The following is a 16,843-nucleotide window of genomic DNA, read 5'->3' as shown; positions in this document are numbered from 1 at the left end:
GTGTTGCCCTCATTTTAGAGGACAAAGAAATAAGATACTACATAATTTTTCTTTATACTTCAAAACAGGAAAAAGGTATGAAGACTATTAGAAAAAGTTATAGTTCTTAGAATTTAAATTGTTTTCTCATAATACAAACTCATTTTACTTGTGACTTCAACCAGACAAAATTAGATAATAGATTTGTTCCCAAATGAAGTCATAAATACATCCCTTATGAATATGCTATATTTGACCTTCTCTACTGGAGTTAGATTCATCTTTTTCTGGCTGTATAGAAATTATAACTTAGTCAAAGCAGCCTCCTGAGTTAAATTAACCTGCCCAGTAGTGTGTGTTTGTTGATTTCATATTAGTGCTTCCATGGGACAATGTGATCATTCTTATGTTGATTTGCCAGTAAAGTTGACATTTTGGCTGGTATGGGTTACAACTATTACTGATATACTTATCTCATTGGTGTGTTTAATCAGCTATTATAGTCAAGAAAAAACACCTTATTTTTAACTTGTTTTATGCTGATACTGTTTAATTTTCTTTGAAATACAGCCTTCACAGAATACAAATGATTCCATATTAAACGATGAAGTCATCGCCAAGCAATTGCAACTTGATGAAGATGCAGAGGTATTGGCATTTTACTTAGGTATCATTAATAACTTGATGTTTTGATGTGCCGTAGCTAGGCAAACAGTCAAGATAGTTCTAGTTTAGTTTTGAATTGAGCTTTATTGGAGATTATGTGTAAAGTAAGTTAAAATCTAACATATAAAACTCTAAATATCTATAAACTCTAAATATCTATGAGACCAAGGGATAATTTTACTTTAAGATTTATCCTTAGAATTTTTTTTTTTTTGGGCTGGAGAAGTACTGGGGATTGAATTCAAGGGCACTTGACCACTGAGCCACATCCCCAGCCCTTTTTTGTGTCTTATTTAGAGATAGGGTCTCATTGAGTTCTTTAGTGCCTTGTTTTTGCTGAGGCTGGCTTTGAATTCACGATCCTCCTGCCTCAGCCTCCCAAGTCACTGGGATTAAAGGCATATGCCCGGCTCTTAAGAGTTCTTTAGTGGGAAGCTCCTTTAATATATTTAAAATAACTTAATTTGCTCATATCTCCTGTTTTTACTATGAGCAATCTCATCCATTCCTGTGTTTGTAATTATTATTTATATGCTGATGACCCCTAAATCTGTCTCCAGTACAGAGTTCTCTTTTGACCTCCAAACACTTAGCACAGAGTAAATGCCTAATAAATGTTGAATGAATATAAGTGTTTCAAATACAAAAGAACACAAACATCTCAGTATGTTGATTGTTTTTACAGCTGGAGAGGCAATTGCATGAAGATGAAGAGTTCGCCAGAACGTTAGCCATGTTGGATGAGGAACCCAAGACCAAAAAGGTGCATTATAATGGGCTGTTTGCATTCTGAATATACACTATAGATCAGTGTTTTGTATATTCTAGGCTCTGGAGATATAGCCATGAGTGACTTTTCCAGAAAGAAGCTAAATTTTTATAATTTATAAAAATGTTTTTGGAGAAACTCATTGGAAAATTTGTTTTTCCTAAAAGAAGAGTGCAAGAACACAAAAATCCAGAATCTTTACAGGGGGCTTTTATGTATTTGTTCAGGGAATAATGCTGATAGGACATAAATTTAGTAACTTTAATTTTAATCACTGTCTTTTCAGCAAGCATAATTTTGCTGTTTTTAAGCTGACTGTAAGATCTATATTAGGGCAATCTTAAAAAATAATCAGTATATTTTTGGCATCAAATTTTTTTTTTTTTTTTTAAGTAAGAATCAGTGCTGTTGTCCTTGTTGACCTCAAACTCACAATCCCCCTGCCTTAACCTCTTCAGTGGCTGGGACTATTCATGATGTTTTCTTTCTTTCTTTTAAAAGCACTGGATCTTTAATAAATTAGCTTTATTTCTAATCAATCACATTTTGGTTTTATTTCTGATGAATCAGTATAATTGTCAGTACCAATATCTGACTGTTTGCCAGGCACAGAGGGCACACCTGTAATCTCAGTGGCTTGGGAGACTAAGGCAGAGGGACTGCAAGTTCAAAGCTAGCTTCAGCAATTTAGTGTGAGGTCTTAAGTAACTTATTTGAGACTCTGTTTCAAAATAAAAAAATAAAATAAAAGGACTGAGGGTGTGGCTCAGTGATTAAGTGATCCTGGGCTCAATCCCTGGTACAAAAAGAAAGAAAGGAAAGCCTTATACATAAAGATATTCAAATTATAACAAATACTATATTATCCCATTTATAAAATGAAATTTTGAGGGAGCAGTGGAGATATTGGATATTTTTCTCTTTTGAGAAAGTGCTTTTTAATTTTTCTTTAAGCTTTAGTGTGTTTTCATTTTATTTTGGTTTACATTTTAGTTTTGAACTGCATAATACAGTTTGAGAGTTGAAATAAAAGAAGCAAACATAGGCTTCCATTTCCAGTTTGGCAGGTTGTTATGTAACGTAATAATGTTTTATAGATGTATTTTTACAATCTTTCATCTGTTTCCTTATCTTCATTTTATCTGTAAAATGAGGTTAGAAAACATGCTTCATTTGCTGTAGAAATGTTGTAATTAAGTAAATGACAGTTTACTGTAGTGTTTTCCTAGTTTGGAAGGTGACCCTTGAATTTAAAAGTAAAACTTTAATTCACAGTGAATTTTGTGGTAATAATGTTCCTATATTTGTCACACTTGACACTTTTTAAATCTGTTTAGGCCCAAAAGAACACTGAAGAGGGAGAAACGTTTTCATCTGCCCAAGCCAATTTAAGTAAACCAGAAAAACATAAATATTCTCATAAAGGTAATACTACCAGAAGAAAGTAAGAATGCTTATCTTTGTAGAAGAGAATTCTTAGAATTCTCTTAAACATTTTGATAATTGTATTAGGTAGACATTATTTCATGAAACTATTACAGATGCTCCTGGACTTATGGTGGGGTTACATCCCAATTAACTTAGAGTTGAAAATATCATAACTTGAAAATGCATTTAATACACCCCTTTTCCAAAAGTATAGCTCAGCAACACAGTACACTGTATTTTATAGCTGCTTCCTCTTGAGGAAGTATCTTATTGCATATTTCTAACTCAGGGAAAGCTCAAAATTCAAAATTTCAGGTACATTTTCTACTGAACGCATAATTGCTTTTGCACAGAGTAAAGCTGAAAAATCAATTGAACCATCATAGGTCAGGGATCATCTGTATTTTGAGAGCTCTTTGGATACTAGCTGGTGGAGTATGCCTATCTGCTCTAAGACTGTTATGATAAATATGTTATGGCTCTTGGCTTCCTGTTAATTTCCAATATATTACATGTGGACTTCAGTATATGAAGACAACTAAATGCTTTGAGCTTTTCATGTTATAGTTTTAGAGTTGACTTACAATTGTCCAGGTCATCTGAAGGTCTTCTACTGATTGTTTTGGGGTTTATTCTTTAATGGCCTTGATATCAAACCAACTGCTAGTGTAATCATCTTTCTTTATTAGTGGAGGATTGGTTTCAGGACCCCTGAGGATACCAAAATCGTTGGATGCTGAAGTTCCTTATATATAATAGAATAGAATTTGCATATAACTTATGCACAGCCTCCTGTATACTTTAAGTAATCTCTAGATTACTTAAAATACTTAACACAAGGGGAATGCTACATAATTATACAGTGTTTAGAGAATAATTACAAGAAAATATCTGTACACATTCTGTACAATTTTTTTTTAAAAATGCTTTTCTTAGTGTATTATAGTTATACATAATAGTTGGGTTCATTTTGATATAATCATACATTGCATGTAATTTAATTTGCTCCATTTCAGTCCCTTGGGCCACCTCTTGCCTCCTCCTTTCCCCCATTTCCCTCCTCTATTCTATTGGTCTTCCTCTTATTTATTTATCTATTTATTTTTAATTGGTGTTTCATAGATATTCATAAAGGTGGAATTCACTGTGGTATATTTATACATGCATATATCATAATATTGACACAATTTTTAAACGTTTTAAAATATGTCTAGTCCATCTGTGTTATTGACACAGTTTTTTAAAAAATATATTAATTTATTTATTTCTATGTAGTGCTGAGGATCGAACCCAGTGTCTCATGCATTCAAAGCAAGCGCTCTACCACTGAGCTACAATCACTTGACACAGTTTTAAAAAATATTTTTGATTCATGATTGGTTGAATGTATGAATGTGGGACCCCCAGATGTGGAGGACTTACTGCATAGATGATCTTAATCCTATGAGTAAATCTATTTATGAAGTATCTTTTGGTCTTCACACCTCCGAATTTTGAGCTTGCCAACCATAGAATTTTTATGTGGCATATTCTAGTCAGTAAGTTTCTCTGTGTAAATTTCAGAGCACATTTGTGGTGTGATGTTGTTTACAATATTATAGCCAGAAATGAGTAGTTTGTATTTAAAATGACAGACAAATCTCTTAATTTGAACTGGTTTTTTAAAGAAGCAATATGTAAATGTTTAATTTTTAAAAATAGATATGCCATATAAGCTAAGAAATGAAAATATTAATGTTTTGAAATCACTGTGTTATACTATGTACTACTAAGATCATTCAGTTGAAAAGAAAAAAAACAAATAAACAAATGGAGTGTTGATATTGGGTGTTGTTTTCCAAAAAGAATAATCATAATCTTTTCTTAAACAGAACAATTTTCAAATGCAAGAAAGAGCTATAGTCCTAATAAGCCAACTAAGTGTGAAAACTCGAAAGAATCTCAGCAACATTCCAAGTCATCAGGAGAATCCTCTTCTCCAAAGGCCAGTTCTAAGTTGGCACTTATGAAAGCAAAAGAAGAGAGTTCCTATAAAGAAACAGAGCCTGTGGCCTCAAATAGAAAAGACAGTGCCAATGAGTTGAAAGGAGAGAAGAAAACTCCTAAGAAAACCAAAGGTTCTCCAGCTAAAAAAGAGGTATGAACTTTCTGAACAGTGTGTATCTCGGCTAGCTGGACTCAGTGGTGCACGCCTGTAATGCCAGCAATTTGGGAAGATGTAGCAGGAGGATCACAAGTTCGAGGGCAGCCTCAGCAATTTAGTGAGACCCTAATCAACTTAGCGAGACCCTCTCTCAAAATAAAAAAAAAAAAGGTCTGAGTAATATAGCTCAGTGATAAAGTGCCTCTGGGTTAAATCCCCAGTACCAAAAAAAGTTTATTTTGGGGCTTTGTGTTGATCTGAGTTTGATTGCTTTCAGATTTTATTTTCAACTTCCAATCATTACAGATCTTTTAAGATACTATTTAAGGGCGGTGGTGAGTGTAACTCAGTGGTAGAGTGGGTGTGTAGCATGTGCCAGGCCCTGAGTTTGATCCCCGGAAGGTACTATTTTATTTTAAACTATTACATAATTATAGTTAACTTAGCCAGTATTTATTGTTAATATGTAACAGGTATTTTGCTAATATGTTATATATGGTATCTCATAATATTTACAATAACCCTGTGAAATATTTTCTTTTATTATTCAAGTTGTAAAGGTGAGGAAATGGCTGAAAGAATTTAAGTAACTTTTATAAGATTAACCACATAGTTAAGTGGCAGAGAACTCAAGACAAAAATAGCAGTGCAACATAGTGGCTCCAAACATAGGCTCTGGAGCAAGTTTCCAATCCCAGCCCTACCACTGAGCAGAATTGTGACCTTGATCTGGTTGATTCCCCTCTCTATACTTCGAGATAATAAGAGTACCTAATGACTCAATCTGTAAAACCACTTAGACCGTGCCTGGGATATAGTAAGTGCTGTGTAAGTTGTAGCTAGTATAATTATAAGAATTTTTGTTTGTATTTGTCCTGAAGTTATTCCTTTTTTGTTCTCATATGATAGTGTTGAAGTACTGAAATCATTTCCAAAGGAAAAATGGTAAAATAATGAATGCTTTTCAAAAGTTTTTTTTATATATATATATGGGAAGCTAATGTTCTTTTTTGAATCTCCAATTTGGAACACTTTAGATTCATAATGAGAAACCATTGTTCCTTCATGCTAGGCACTTATCATTAAAAGCAGAATACTGTCTATTTTAACTGCTCATCATCATTGCTTTTTAGTGCAAAACCATGAAATGGTGATGATTTTGAAATGCTTTTGTTTGTGGGTAGTGCTCATAAATACGCTTAAAGGAGCAATTAACTTTTTGGTCTCAGATTTTTCTTCACTAAATACTTATCTGGTAGATGAATGTTTTTCTTCAGGCACACTAAACATGTTTAGTTTACAGAGGATGTGTATTTTTATGAAATAAAAGGAAATTTTTAATGATATTATTATTTTTTTTTAAACTGTTACTCTTTATGAAAGTTTTCAAAGTTAGAAAGAACTCAGAACTTTTACTTAGTAGTTTTGAGAACATCAATGTTTAGTAAATTCAGTTGATCTCAAATAAATCTAACTTTGTAAATGGGTATGCTTCAAAGTTATTTTATAAGTTGTTTATATTTCAGATTTTTTCCCTAATGAATTATTGTTATAAATGAATAACATTCCCATGATGGTATGCATTGGACTCCCTTGTGAAACTTGTTAAAAATATGGTTTCCAGGGCATGTGGTGTGGGCAGCTATAGTTTAATAACCAATGTGTGGAGCCATTGTTAAAAAGTAGGGTTAGATTCTATATTGGCTTATTTAACTCATAACCAAATGAGCTTAACTATTTTATTAGTTATATCACTTATTTATATAGAAATGTTTTTTCTATTCTCAAAGGGATTTTGGATTGCTTATAAGTTAAAAATAATATAAAATAGGAAGTAGAAAAATCAATAAAGACCATCTAGTAGTGGTTCTTAAATCAGAACCTAGGACCCTCCCCTCCCCTCAGGTATACCTATCCTAGCCATTCCCCAGGATATTCTGAGCTATAATAAAATGGTAAGAGCTCTTGAGAGAGCTAGATAGGAGAGGTTAAACACAGAAGGGATAATGGTGGCACACAGAATTTTAGTGTTCTTTGAATTATCTAGGAATAAACAAGGCCGTAGGTAAACACGATATCTTCTTGGGTTAACAGATTTAATTGTAAAGGAATTTATCTTTCTGTAAATAATCATGGATTTAACATGGAATAGAATTTAAAATCCACATGAATTTCTAAAATAAAATAGTTTCCATTTCCTTACTTAGAACTGGCAACTTGGCTTATGCCCTGGATCTGCCCTGAGGTATGTGCCTTTAGAGAGAGTAGACTGTTTTGAGAAGGACCGATGCAAGGGTTTGTAAGTCAGGCATCCTGGAGTACTTACATAACTCAAATTGTTATTTTCAGGATAAAACACAGAAGTGTCTTTAATGTTTATTTCTAGGTATGTATTTTTAATTTTACATGAATTTTGCATGACTTTATTCAATTTCCTTTTCTGCTCCTCAAAGTCTGTAAGTCCAGAAGATTCTGAAAAGAAACGAACTAATTATCAAGCTTATCGAAGCTACTTAAATCGAGAAGGTCCCAAAGCTCTGGGCTCCAAAGAAATACCAAAGGTAAAAGTATCGAGCGAGTATGCCACCTCTGCCTTGTGGGTCCATGTGTGCATTCAGTATGCTTACAGTAGCAGAGTAATAATGAAAAATTAAAAATAGAAAACTAAGCCACAACTTTATGAATGAGTGATGTTTTTTCATATTATGAATCTCTGCCTGATACTTAAATTCCTTTAAATAACAAGTAGCCTGAGAAGGGCTAGGCTCTGAGAATACACTGGTGAGAAGACAAATGCCTTTGCCTTCATGCACTTCTAGTTTAAGGGGAAAGATTAAATAGATTATTACTTATTTGTAATTATATGGCCATGATGGAAAAATCCAGGGTTCTCTTAATATAATAGAAGAAGTAGGACCTGGGTAGGACATGAAGAATACATGGCATTTATACATGGGGGCTTTAAGAATGAAGGGGATTCACAGGTGTCACGGGGTTGTGATGGCATGGTGATCTGGTCAGAGGGGCCAGCATGTGTGATGTGCTTGAAGGCAGAAGGATCTTGCATGGCATGTTTGAACAAGCAAAAGAAAACTGATACCGTTATAGCAAAGTGACCAAGGAATGAGAGGGACTATATCTTGTGGGGCACCATGTTTCAGGCTTCTGTGTAAGAAAAAGGTTGTAAGTGGGGACTGACTTGACCAGATTGCATATGTTAAATAGCACTGTGGCTGCTGAGTCTGGGGTGCTATGGCAAGGCAGGAATAGAAAGGGGAAGATCAGTTAGGAGCTGTGGTAGGAAATGATAGGCCTGTCTGAGGGAGCAGTGAAGGTAGACCTGAAGTGGTTTCAAGGGAAGAGGTAAATCTGCAGGACTTTGTGGTAATTGGAAGAGGGAACTGAGGAAGAGTGAGCATAAGGATGGTCTCCTGGTTATGAGCAACTAGGTGAACACTGGTGCTACTGGAGCAGAGCCAGTTTAGAAAGATGTGGATGAGTTCATTGCTGGTCGTGCTGTTTTCAGTGTCTGTGCAGAGATGCTGAGTAGGCAAATATGTATGTAGCAATGGAGCTTAGAAGTCAAGACTGGATGTAAACTTGGACATTATTCGTTTAGGTAATATTTGAAGGGATTAATATTATCTGAGAGTTGAACTGAACGGGAGGAGTAGGGGGCCTTGTCCCCAGTATCTTTGGGAAGTAGAGGGGGGTGAAAATCAAAAGGAGACAAAAAAGAAATAACCACTAACATAAGAGAGAAGTCTTTCAAGGGTGGTATTACAGAAGCAAAGGCAAGAGAGTACTTTTAAAATGATAAGGGTGGCTATTAAGTCTGTCATGTTAAGATTCTAAGAAAAATGAGATGGGAATTTGTCATTTCACCTAGTGACATGAATAGTGGTCCTTGGTGACCCTAGCTAGAGCAGCTTCATTGGATTGATAGAGGCAGTGCCTGATGAAAGTGGGCTAAGGAGTGAGTGTGGGAGACAAAATGGAGATAGCACATGTAGCTTTGTATACATAACGACAAATGGAGATTAGTAGTTCCCCTAATAAAGAGGGGCAGAGGATGGTACAGCTGTGGGGTGGCAAGGGGAAAGGGGTAAACCTGGAGGGGCTTGTGGATTGTACAGGAAGCGATAGAAAGATGTTAGTCTAGTGCCCAGGCATGTCACTGAAAGACTAAATAAGCCACTAATTGAGAGGACTTTTGGAAAACTGGTGTCCTTAGGTGACAGTGGGTTTCAGTGATGGAAAGACTGTGGAGGGAATGTTGGAAAAGAGATTGAGAAGAGGTTTGCTGCTCCTGGAGTAAGGCCTACAGAGGAGTCCTAGAATGGAAGGGCTGGGTAAGGAGGCTGGAAGTGCTGAGGTTGATAAGCAAAGAGACATTCAGAATCATTGTGGGGGATTGCTTAGGAAATAGCAGATGATTGGGGTTTGAGTTATAGGGGCTTCCATGTGGTCTGTTCCAGGATTATTTTGAATCTGTCAAGAAGGAAGTACCTGTAGTATTGCATTGGCTCATTTCAATCCTAGAACTGTGGGCCTTGAAGGGACCTTGAGATTTTATTAGTCAAACTTTTTCTTTCTAGCCAAATTCATAGCTAATTTTTTTTTGTCTTTTAAAAAATAATTTTCACCTAGATGGGAAGGATTGATCTTGTGGTAGGGTAGTCTTTGAATTTTGTGTAGTTGCTTTTCAAGCCTGTTTTAAGTTTGTGTTGATCTCAGTTCTTTACTCAAAGAGTAATAGTAGCCTGGCATGTTGGCACACGCCTGTAATACCCATGGCTTGGGATGCTGAGGCAGGAGGATCACAAGTTCAGAGCCAGCCTCAGCAACTTAGCAAGGCTCTAAACAATTTAGTGAGACCTTGTCTTGAAATACAAAATAAAAAAAGGGGGTGGGGATGTGGCTCAGTGATTATGCACCCCTGGGTTCAATCCATGGTTAATAACAAAAAGATAAAACAGAGTAATAGTAATTTGGCGTGTCATGTATGATTTTCATTTTGCTTGGTTGTATAATTTCATTAATATATTGTTAAAATAAAAGTCTATAACATATATAGACTTATATAGTTGCAAATATGATTATGTCTTCTCCATCCAGCTTCCTTTGGCCAAAATGCCTTAGATTATCAGTTATCTTTCCAATCAAGGAATAATATGATCTTGCCTTTAAGCTCCTGCCAATTGTTGGATTTACTGTCCTAGCATAGTCAGCAGAGAGAAGGGGAGGTTCCAACCTCATAAGATTTTCATAATTAACTTTCCCTTTTTAATAATAGCAAGAGTTTCTGTGGGTGGATTGCATTTGGTTGTTTGAAGTTATGCAAGTTGATTAACTAATTGAAATATAAAAGAACAAAATGGAAAATTGCATGAATGGGTAATTTTAATGAGTTTTGCTAAGAGAATTGTTTTTCTTGGAGCTCATTTAAAAAAAATTGAAAAACGTTAGCTACATAAGAATTTCTCAGGATTTAGTTTCAGGTTCTGCTTATTTGCTGTAAATTTCCAGCCAATTTTTCATGCCAAGGTTACTTATGATGTCAAATGAGAAAAATCAGCTTGCTGCATTTTTGATGCCAAATATTTCTTTGGAAAGCTACCATGTAATTTCTTCACTGTGTGAACATTTTTGGTTTTTAGGGAGCTGAAAATTGCTTGGAAGGCCTTATATTTGTGATCACAGGAGTGCTGGAGTCCATTGAACGAGATGAAGCCAAGTCTTTAATTGAACGTTATGGGGGAAAAGTAACAGGAAATGTCAGCAAGAAAACCAACTACCTTGTCATGGGTCGTGATAGTGGACAGTCCAAGAGTGATAAGGTGGGTCCTGCTGTGCCCCCCGCAGTGTGGGAGCCTACTTCCTTGGCATGCTCTTGGTGTGACTGTGCGTACTAAGTAATGCCTTTATATAGAGAGTTAAATGAGGGAAAATAAAGGAAAAGTAATTTCATTTGTTATTTCTTCTCTGTATAGGTGCTGTTGGCTTTGACTCCAGGCTCTTGGTTTTCCAATTGAAGGCATAGTTCCTGTTTATTTGACTTCCTTAGTGTCTTCTAGTTAATAATTTTTTTTTTTTTTTAAGATAGAGAAACAAATGCAGTTTTCTTTTTTCTCTAGCTCTAAGTTTTCCTGTATATGTCGTGATATACTCCATCCTAATTTTTTTTTTTTTTTTTTTTACTGGAATCTCTAAGGGAAGATTGAGGTCTGTTAGGTTGGATTGTATTTAGCTCCAAGTAAAAGAGTATCCAACTCAACTTGTGATTCAGACAAACTGCTGCTTATTTTCCTCACCTGACAATAATCTCAGAGGTCAGCAGTTGGCTCAGTAGCTGGGCAGTGTAGCCAGGGTAGTGCCACCTTCCATTGCCATCTTCCTTTAGTCCTCATGCCTGTCGCCTTGTGATTGCAAGGTAGCTGCATTCAAAGCAGGACAAAGGACACAGGGGCAAGATGTCATAATAGCTGTGAGTGGCCTGACAGGCATCTTCCCAGAAACATCTCCTGTAGAGTTCCACCCAAGCGTCATTGGCAAGAGCTGGCACATGGACATTCAGAGCTCTAATGGAGGTTGGGGAGGAGCAGGAATTCTCTGATTGCCTTAGACCAGACATACTCCATCACTTGGAGATGGACACATTGCAGTTGTGCTAGCAGGGAAGAAGGTGGTGGAAGATGAGTATGAGTCAAACATAGGAGAGGGTGTGAAGAACTGGACCTAGATCCTGGTGGCTTTGCCCTTTTCTGGGAGGAAAGATAAAGCAGTTCACAAAAGTAGTAATGTTAGCTGGGTGTGATGGCCCACACCTGTAAACCCAACAATTTGGGAGGCTGAGGCAGGAGGATTCCAAGTTCTAAACCAGCCTTAGCAATTTAGTGAGAACCTGTCTCCCCCCACACACAAAAAAATAATAATAATGTGATACTTCAGCTGTTAGCATATCACTCTTAAGGAGTTTATCTATCATTTTCTACCCCCACCCCCCTTCTTTCTTTTTGGTACTGGGGATGGAATCCAGGGATGCTTAACCACTGAACCACATCCCCAGCTCTCTCTTTTTTTTAAAACTTTGTTTATTTAATTTATTTATGTGGTACTGAGAATCGAACCCAGTGCCTTACACATGCTAGGTAAGCATTCTACCACTGAGCCACAATCCCAGTGCCCCCAGCTCTTTTTAAATGTTTTATTAGAGAGTTGCTAAGTACCTCACTAAATTCCTGAGATTGGCTTTGAACTCATGATCCTCCTGCTTCAGCCTCCAGGAGCTGCTGGGATTACAGCCATGAGCTACCATGCTTGGTATTTTCTTTCTTTCTTTTTAATAGTGCTTTTTCAGTGAATGTTTTTGCTTTTTAAAAATTCCATTGTTGCTGGGTGTAGTGGCACATACCTGTAATCTCAATGGCACAGGAGGCTGAGGCAGGAGGATTACAAGTTTGAGGTCAGCCTTAACAATTTAGCATGACCTTAAGCAACTTAATGAGACCCTGCCTCAAAATAAAAATTAAAAAAGAATTGGGGATGTAACTCAGTACTCTTGGTTTAACCCCTAGTACCACCCCCTGAAAAAAAAATTTAATGTTACCTAATTTACAAATAGGCCCTGAAATCTCCCCCCCCCCCCCTTATAAAAATGAATGGTTAGGGTACAGTTTTGATGATTCTCATTTTTTTTTTAAATTTTATTCTAATTTGTTATATATGACAGCAGAATGTATTACAATTCATATTACACATATTACAATAGAGCACAATTTTTCATCTCTGGTTGTATACAGAGTATATTCACACCATTCATGGCTTCATACGTGTACTTAGGGTAATGATGTCCATCTCATTCCACTGTCTTTTCTACCCCCTTGCCCCTTCCCTTCCCCTCCCACCCCTCTGTCCTATCTAGAGTTCGTTTAATCCTCCTATGCTCCTCCTCCCAACTCCACTATGAATCAGCCTCCTTATATCAGAGAAAACATTTGGCATTTGTTTTTTTGGGATTGGCTAACTTCACTTAGCAGTGATGATTTTCTTTTCTTTCTTTCTTTTTTTTCTTCTAATTTTTTTTTTTGTTGTCAATGGACCTTTATTTTATTTATTGATCCATATTGCTTAGAATCAAACCCAATGCCTCATACATGCTAGGCAAGCGCTCTGCCACTGAGCCACAACCCCAGCCCCTGATGATTCTCATTTTTAATCAACAGGCAGCAGCCTTGGGGACAAAAATTATTGATGAAGATGGACTGTTGAATTTGATTCGAACTATGCCAGGCAAGAAGTCTAAATATGAAATAGCAGTTGAAGCTGAGGTTTGTATAAATGAACTTGATTTATTTAAGTCAGAACGTAGAAACATTTCCTATTTCATGCAGACATATCTTATATGGATACAGGTTCATTGGCTAGAAGATTAACTGTTCTTTTACCACAAATGAACTTAACCTTATTTCCTTTTGATTTGGAGGACTCTCTTCAGGATGTCTTCCACGGTGTATTTCCTTGGCTTTCTCAAAAGAATATGTAGAGAAAGAGAGGCAGAGAGAGGGCAGTGTATTACACGTATCGACTTGTTAAACTTTCCTCGTATCTCATATTCTTGTGTTGACTTTACAGCAGAAATTACTGCTTAGGAGTTCTTTAAAGGATATGTTCTGGGCATTAGCATGATTAGTGCTTAGTTTGAACTATTAGGGCTTTTTCTGTTGAGACACAAACTCAGCTTGTCTTGGTTTCAGCAAAAAAACAAAAAATGTAGTCAATTAAGCTAAACTAAGAGCCGAGTGGGTCTTGAGTTAGGAACTCAGGGTCCAGTGCTTTCAGAACCCTTTGATTTTCTGTCTCTGCTTCTTTTAGTGTTACCCTCATTCATTCCAGCATTATATAGCTGCTTTTCTCAAAGCAGGACATAGGAGTTCTAGCATCCTGAGATTAACAACCCTAGCACTGTCACCAATGTGGCAAGATGATCCACCCAGTTTATGACAGTTAGAAAAATCTGAGGGGATGATTTGTATTGTGTAACTGTAGTAAAGTTGTTAAAAACAGGAAGTTAACATTGTTTTGGAGAATCTTTCAGTTTTGGTTTCTTTGATGTTTTCCGTTAATTAGATTGAGTTTAATTGTTTTGGCAGGAGTTTCCCAGGAGTGGTATGATATGTACATGATTCCTAGTGCATGACATGTATATAATGCAGGCATGACTTGTTCAGTTAGTTGGTTGACATGGTGCCTGCCTGGTTCTGCACTAGTAGAAAAACTGTTTTCCCCTTTGTAATTGATAACTATCTGAGGTAGATACTTGAAGATGATGCTAAGTGTTCGATTTCTCCTTAAATATTTGTCCATGAGTTTTAGCAGGCATTGATGAAGACATTTAACTATTTTAGAAATTATGATATTATGTACATACCATAATTCACCCTTTTAAAGTGTGTAAGTCAAGTGTTTTTAGTATAGTCACACAAGTGTGCAAACTTCACCACTGCCTATTCCAGAACATTGTCATTACTCCAAAATGAGATCTGAAACTCAGTTGCATTCACTCATCATACCCACCGCTGCAGTTACTAATCTACTTTCTGTCTCTGTGGACTTGCCTATTCTGGACATTTCATGTAAACGGAATCATACAACATGTTGACCTTTTACTTAGCATAATGGTTTCAACGTTCACCTATGTTGTAGCATATATTAGTACTTTACTCCTTTTTATGGGTGAATAATGTTCTACTGTATGGATATGGATTACATTTGTTTATTTGGTTATCAGTTGATGGAAATTTAGTTGTTTCCATTTTTTGGCTATATTATATATGTCATTTAATATAATGTTGCTGTAAACATTTAAGTACAAATTTTTGTGGAGCATTAGCTTTTAACTAGTCAGGAAACTTTAAAAACAAAAAATCTTTTAAATCATTACTCTTTTTTCAAAGTGAAATTGGGTGGAGTTCTTATTACTTAACAGCATGTTCTTACTTTTAGTATGTTTGTTAATTTTTAAAAAAAATTTTTAGTTGTAGATGGGCACGGCACCTTTATTTTATTTACATATTTTTATGTGGTGCTGAGGATTGAATCCAGTGCCTTACACGTGCTAGGCAAGCACTCTACCACTGAGTCACGTTTGAAAGTTTGAAAAGTGGTGATTTCCACAAACCACAGGGTCCATCATTAAAAGACCAACCCAGATTGAGTAACTCAATAATCGAGTAACCTGGGTATCTCAGGTTGCTCTTGAGTACATTTTGCAGCATTGAAATTTTCTGTGTCTCATCAGGTTTCTTTTTCTCTAATTTTTCTGCTTTTTAAGATGAAGAAAGAAAAATCCAAATTGGAGAGAACACCCCAAAAAAATAATCAAGGAAAAAGAAAAAGTAGTCCAACCAAGAAGGAATCAGAATCTAAAAGGAACAAGCTAACTCCTAAAAGGGACAGTTCTGTAAAGGCAATAAAAAAGGAGACACAGGAAACAAAAGTGCCTCGGAAAGGCCTGGACTTTAAGGAGCAGGTGGCCCAGGACACACAGGGTGACAGTAAGGCTAGGGATTTGGCTGACAGCGGTGAAAGCAAAGTGGAAAATTTGCTCTGGGTAGATAAATACAAGCCAACTTCACTCAAGACTATAATTGGACAACAAGGTGACCAGAGTTGTGCCAATAAACTGCTACGCTGGCTCCGAAACTGGCACAAGAGTTCTCCTGAAGAGAAGAAACATGGTGATTTCACAACTTCACTCATTTTGTGTGTCTGTCAGCATATAATTGCTCAGTTGCACACATATGCAAAAGGTTAATGGTTGGTTCATTCATCTGTCAGCAAGCTCTTATTGAGTCTTGCTCTAAGCCTAGGTGCTCTACTAGACCCTTGTGGTGCTGTTGTGAACAAAGCCCCTCAGGAGCTCACAGGTGGTAGGGGAGACATATGAACCAGCCATTAAAATGCATTGTGCCAAGTACTGTTAGAGGGGTAAGTACAGGGTGCTTCTGGGGTGGAAGTGTGGGGTCAGGGATGAAGATGTGTGCTCCCATCCTGCAGGAATGGATGGCTATGCTAAGGCTTGGAATCCAAGTAGGAGATAGCTAGATAAAGGGATGGGTGGATTTGGGGTGGGAAAGAGAGAAGAGTGCCCAGAGCCGTATGGTGAAAAGTGTGAATAAGTGGCTGAGGCATGCACACAGAGTAGGCAACCTAAAATCCCAGCAGTGTGTGATTTGCTTTTGGTAAGCTTGATAGACATGTACTTCAGTAGTTTCTATCCTTGTTTACCATGTAATTGTCATGAAAAATGAAAAGTCAAAATATATGTTTAATGTCTAAAGTATTTTTGGAACTCAAGTTTCAGATCATGATATTGGTAGTGTTTTCTTAAGTTTCAGCCATAGCCCTAGAAGACAGTTCATGAAAAATAAGAAGACAAACTTTAGGAGCAGTATAGCAAATCCCCAAAGTGGTAACTGACTGAGTCATTAATGTCTGCATGGCTGCCTGACATTGCAAGCAATGCCAGTTTACTTTATTCATAACCGTTAAATAATGTAATTCTAATGACATAGTTTAAGATTTAGTTAAATTTTTATTTTCTCTTCCTGAAACTGTATAAAACCTACCTTAAAAGGGGAACAAGTATTTTGTATGCCTGGAGAAGACTTTAAGACTACAAATGAACTGTAATCTCTTTTTCTATGTCCATGGATAGCAGGTGCAATCATTTCTCTGTTATTGAGTGTCCATTGGGTCTCTATATGTTCCAGCACCCATATAGTAAGGGTAGGAAGGAAATTCTAGCTTTGAGCTGTGCAAGATAGTTGTAGACTTAGCATCTTTAACTTGTTATT

The 16,843-nt window shown here is 36.5% G+C and overlaps 1 protein-coding gene across 1 annotated transcript in view; it reads left to right on the top strand.

Moving 5' to 3' along the window:
- Positions 1-16,843, top strand: part of Rfc1 (replication factor C subunit 1) — a 72,652-nt gene that overhangs the window by 38,602 nt on the left and 17,207 nt on the right. The window contains exons 6-13 of the mRNA XM_027938658.2: positions 550-627; positions 1,331-1,408; positions 2,752-2,839; positions 4,714-4,979; positions 7,439-7,546; positions 10,646-10,825; positions 13,211-13,315; positions 15,319-15,724. Coding sequence (XP_027794459.1) covers positions 550-627; positions 1,331-1,408; positions 2,752-2,839; positions 4,714-4,979; positions 7,439-7,546; positions 10,646-10,825; positions 13,211-13,315; positions 15,319-15,724 — 1,309 coding nt within the window. The remainder of the gene's footprint in view (positions 1-549; positions 628-1,330; positions 1,409-2,751; positions 2,840-4,713; positions 4,980-7,438; positions 7,547-10,645; positions 10,826-13,210; positions 13,316-15,318; positions 15,725-16,843) is intronic.

Source organism: Marmota flaviventris, chromosome 7, assembly GCF_047511675.1.
Source record: "Marmota flaviventris isolate mMarFla1 chromosome 7, mMarFla1.hap1, whole genome shotgun sequence".
Lineage (NCBI taxonomy): Eukaryota > Metazoa > Chordata > Mammalia > Rodentia > Sciuridae > Marmota > Marmota flaviventris.
Note: the sequence above shows the minus strand (reverse complement) of the source record. Positions and strands in the feature narration are given on the sequence as shown.